The following is a 4,152-nucleotide window of genomic DNA, read 5'->3' as shown; positions in this document are numbered from 1 at the left end:
GCCTCTCCCACTCTGCCTGAGCACCTTCTGCGGGGCAGGGAGAGCTCCGTGCTGGGCCTGCCTGGGAGCCGGGATGCTGAGAGCCAGCACGACCCCAGCCCGATGGAGCGATTCTTCATCCCAGCACAGCCCCAGTCCACATTGACCGCTCTCCCTGGAGAATTTCCTCATCCCAACATAGCCCCGGGTGCTCCCACTGGAGCGATTCCACATCCCAGCACAGCCCCAGCCCGCACCGGCCGCTCCCATTCCAGCACGGCCCCAGCCCGCTGGAGCGATTCCACATCCCACACCACCCCCAATCCTCACTGACCGCTCCCCTTGGAGCGATTTTTTATCCCAGCGCAGCCTCAGTCCACTCTGATGGCTCTCCTTGGAGAATTTCCTCATCCCAGCACAGCGCCGGGTGCTCCCATTGGAGGGATTCCTCATCCCAGCCCAGCCCCAGCCCGCTCCGGCTGCTCCCGCTGGAGCGATTTCTCATCCTACACCAGCCCCAACTCTCCCCCTGGAGCATTTCCTCATCCCAGCACGGCCCCGGGTGCTCCCCCTGGACCATTTCCTCATCCCACACCACCCCCAGTCCACACTGACCGCTCCTCCTGGAGCGATTCTTCATCCCAGCGCAGCCTCAGTCCTCACTGACCGCTTCCCCTGGACCATTTCCTCATCCCACACCATTCCCAGTCCACACTGACCGCTCCCCCTGAAGCATTTCCTCATCCCAGCCCAGCCCAGCCCGCACCAATTGCTCCCACTGGAGCATTTCTTCATCCCACACCAGCCCCAGTTCTCACTGTCCGCTCTCCCTGGAGCGATTCTCCATCCCAGCACAGCCCCAGCCAGCACTGACCGCTCCCCCTGGTGCGATTCCTGCTCTCAGCAGAGTCCCAACCCGCACCGGCCGCTCCCGATGGAGCGATTCTTCATCCCAGCGCAGCCTCAGTCCACTCTGACCGCTCTCCCTGGAGAATTTCCTCATCCCAGCACAGCCCCGGGTGCTCCCACTTGAGCGATTCTTCATCCCAGCACAGCCCTGGGCGCTCCCACTGGAGCGATTCTTCATCCCAACCCAGCCCCAACTGCTCCCCCTGGACCATTTCCTCATCCCACACCATCCCCAGCCCGCACCGACCGCTCCCTCTGGAGCGATTCTTCATCCCAGCGCAGCCTCAGTCCTCATGTCCACTCCCCCTGGAGCGTTTTCTCATCCCACACCAGCCCCAGTTCTCACTGTCCGCTCTCCCTGGAGCGATTCTTCATCCCAGCACAGCCCCAGCCCGGGCCACCCACGCCGGGCCACCCACATCGGCCCTGGTCACCCAACCACCCCCAGCCCTCCCCACGCCACCGCTCCATTCACACGCGCCGACTAGTGAGTCACAACCTTTTATTTCCAGCTTTTCCCCCCGTGTGGAACGAGCTCATTCCTGCGCTTACAACTATTTATTTACAGAGTGCTGGGGCTGCGCGGCGGTGGCGGGGACCGGGGCCACCCCCGGGGTGGAGAGAGCGGGGCACGGGGAGGTGACAGCGGTGGCGGGACGCGATGGCACGGGGACAAAGCGGGGGACAGTGGCGGCCAGGCGGGGGWAGGGCCRGTCCCTGGCCTGGCACGGGGGYGGGCAGAGGARCCGCTCCCAAAAAGGAGCCGCAGCKCGGTGCCAGCGGCTCCGGGGGACGCGGTGGTGGCAGACGGCGACGTCATGCGAAGGAGCAGCAGTGACAGGCGCGGGGCAGGGTCCCCCCGGGGATCTGCCAGCCCCGGAGGTGGCAGGAGATGTCCCCTCCCTTCCCGGAGCTCCCGCGGGTCCCTCCCGCCTCCTCCTCCTCCTCCTCCTCCTCACAAAATCAGGGATGTGTAACCGACGGGAACCAGGCCGCTGCTGTTTCCATGGCAGCAGCGGATCCAGTCCTCGTCCACGGTGGACAGCAGCTCCAGGATGTCCCCTTTGTGGAAGCTCAGGTGGCCCTCGGCGGTGCCCGTGTGGTCACACAGCGCCCGCACCGCCCTGCGGCACCGATGGCATCGGGGACTCGCCTCGTGGGGACCCCGAGGGTCCTCAGGGGCTCGGGGGGGAGGGGATTGGTGACACGGGTGGAGCTGGGGACATGCTGGTAGCGGGGGTGGCACCTGAGGAGGGACCCGGACAGAGCCGGAGCRGAGCGGGAGGTGTGGGGACACCGGAGGTGACACAGAGGGCACGAGGGAAGCAGCCAAAAACCGCTCCAGGATTTGGGGAGGGAGGAAGGGGAAAGGACAGCACTTGACCCCGATCCTGCGGGGAGGGACGGGGGGATCCCAAAACCCCTGCACGTGTTGACCCCGCTCCCGTGAGCGCACAGCTACGACCACAACCCAAAACAAGCTGCCACGAGCCCGGAACGCACACAAGAAAACGCTAAAAATTCCCCCAAAAGTATCTGGGGACGGGCAGGCAGAGGCTCAGGGTCCCTGAAAACCCAGCAGGAGAGGGGGATCCTATGGGGTGCAGTTATGGGGTGCAGTTATGGGGTGCAGTTATGGGGTGAAGTTACAGGATGCAGTTACGGGGTGCAGTTATGGGGTGCAGTTATGGGGTGCAGTTATGGGGTGCAGTTACGGGGCACAGTTACAGGATGCAGTTATGGGGTGCAGTTACGGGGCGCAGTTATGGGGTGACGGTGCCTTTCCCTACAGCCCCTGGGACCCCAGACCGTGTGTGAGAGCTTTCCCCCCACCTGAGCACTCACCTGTGGCTCTGGGGTGGCCCAGGGGGGCTCCTGTCCGGCTGCTCCGGGCCACGGCTCCGCTCGGACGCCAGGCCCTTGACCAGCGCGGGGGCCAGCCAGCGGGACGGCCTCCTGCACAAAGCAAAGGGAGCCACGGGCTCGCCCGGGAGCTCTTCCCTCTGTCGGTCTCAGCCCATTTTGGGGATCCGRGAGCCACCAGGACCCATGGAGCCCCGCTGAGCCTCCCCACGAGCTGCTGCTGCTCCACAGCGAGCTCCGGACCCGGGCAAGGAGCACCACGAGACCCTTCCCAGCCCAAACCCTCCGCCCACCTAAGCTGGGCCTTACCTGGACCTGGCCAGGATGGAGTCMGGGCTCTGGGGGAAGCTCCTGGACGAGGGGTTGGTGGCTCCGAAGAGCCGGCCCAGCCAGCCGCCCTTGTCAGCACCAGGAGGGTCACCAGGAGGGGCTGCCCGGCTCCTGCTGGCCCGAGGCTCCGCGGGAGCAGCCGGGAGATTCTTTCCAGCAGAGGGATCCTCCAGCTCGGGGAGCGCTGCTGTTCCAGAGGGAAGGAAGAGTTCTTCAGGCGAGGAGGTGCCCGAGGTGTCCGTGCTGCTGCAGGGCTTGGGGCCAGAGCGTTCGGGGATGGTTTTGGTCTGCAGCAGCTGCAGCTCCGTCCCTCGGGGCTCAGCCGGGGAAGTTTGGGATTGCACAGCCTGACCCGGGCYGGGATCCCCCGCAGCCGCCCGCAGCTTCGTCCACCACACCAAAGGGAACTTCTCCTTGCTGGGAGCAGTGTAAACCCTGGAGCTCTGGCTCAGCTGGCCCCACCAGCCGCCCAGGCCAGCCCCAGTGCCCGCAGAGCCCTGCTCGGGCCCCCGGCTCTCCGGGGCGCTGTCAGACCCCAGCAGGGCACGGCCGAGCTGGTCACCCCAGCGCAGAACGTGCTGGAAGGTTTGGTGCAGGGCAGCCCCCACGGGCGGGGTGGGGACCAGCCCACCCATGGAGGTTTGGGGCCGCACCCTCGGGGTGCCCCCTGCGCCCCCCACCCTGCCCAGAGCCCCTGGAGGGGTCTCATCCTCCGGGCTGTGCAGTGACGCGGCCCCGCGGTGACGGGCGGGGGACAGCGGCAACTCTGGCCGGCGGGACAAGGGCCGGACGTCCACRGAGAGGTGGTGGTGTTCGAAGAGCAAGTCCAGGTGGAAAGTCAGCACCGACAGGGGTTGGATGAGCAGCAGCAGTTCGTCGGCGAGGTGGGGGAGAGGGCCTTGGCTCAGGGCGAAGAAAGCCGTGGGGGAGTAAAGCACGGAGATCACACCTGTGGGGACAGGGACAGGGACAGGGACAGGTGGGACAGGGACAGGGACAGGTGGGACAGGTGCCACATTTCCCCCTCAAGAGCCAGCGGGCTGTCCGAGTTTACCGGACAACCTCCTGTGC

The 4,152-nt window shown here is 66.2% G+C and overlaps 1 protein-coding gene across 1 annotated transcript in view; it reads right to left on the bottom strand.

The window, feature by feature from the left end:
• Positions 1–1,607: 1,607 nt before the first annotated feature.
• RUSC1 (RUN and SH3 domain containing 1) overlaps positions 1,608–4,152 on the bottom strand; it is a 6,138-nt gene continuing 3,593 nt past the window's right edge. Inside the window, exons 2-4 of the mRNA XM_057384776.1 lie at positions 3,061–4,047; positions 2,734–2,844; positions 1,608–2,012 (exon numbers count right to left, since the gene is read on the bottom strand). Of these exons, the coding sequence (XP_057240759.1) occupies positions 1,844–2,012; positions 2,734–2,844; positions 3,061–4,047 (1,267 nt within the window). The 3' untranslated portion in view covers positions 1,608–1,843. The remainder of the gene's footprint in view (positions 2,013–2,733; positions 2,845–3,060; positions 4,048–4,152) is intronic.

This window comes from Malurus melanocephalus, unplaced genomic scaffold (assembly GCF_030028575.1).
Source record: "Malurus melanocephalus ecotype Western Australia unplaced genomic scaffold, MMel_1.1 scaffold_746, whole genome shotgun sequence".
NCBI lineage: Eukaryota > Metazoa > Chordata > Aves > Passeriformes > Maluridae > Malurus > Malurus melanocephalus.
Note: the sequence above shows the minus strand (reverse complement) of the source record. Positions and strands in the feature narration are given on the sequence as shown.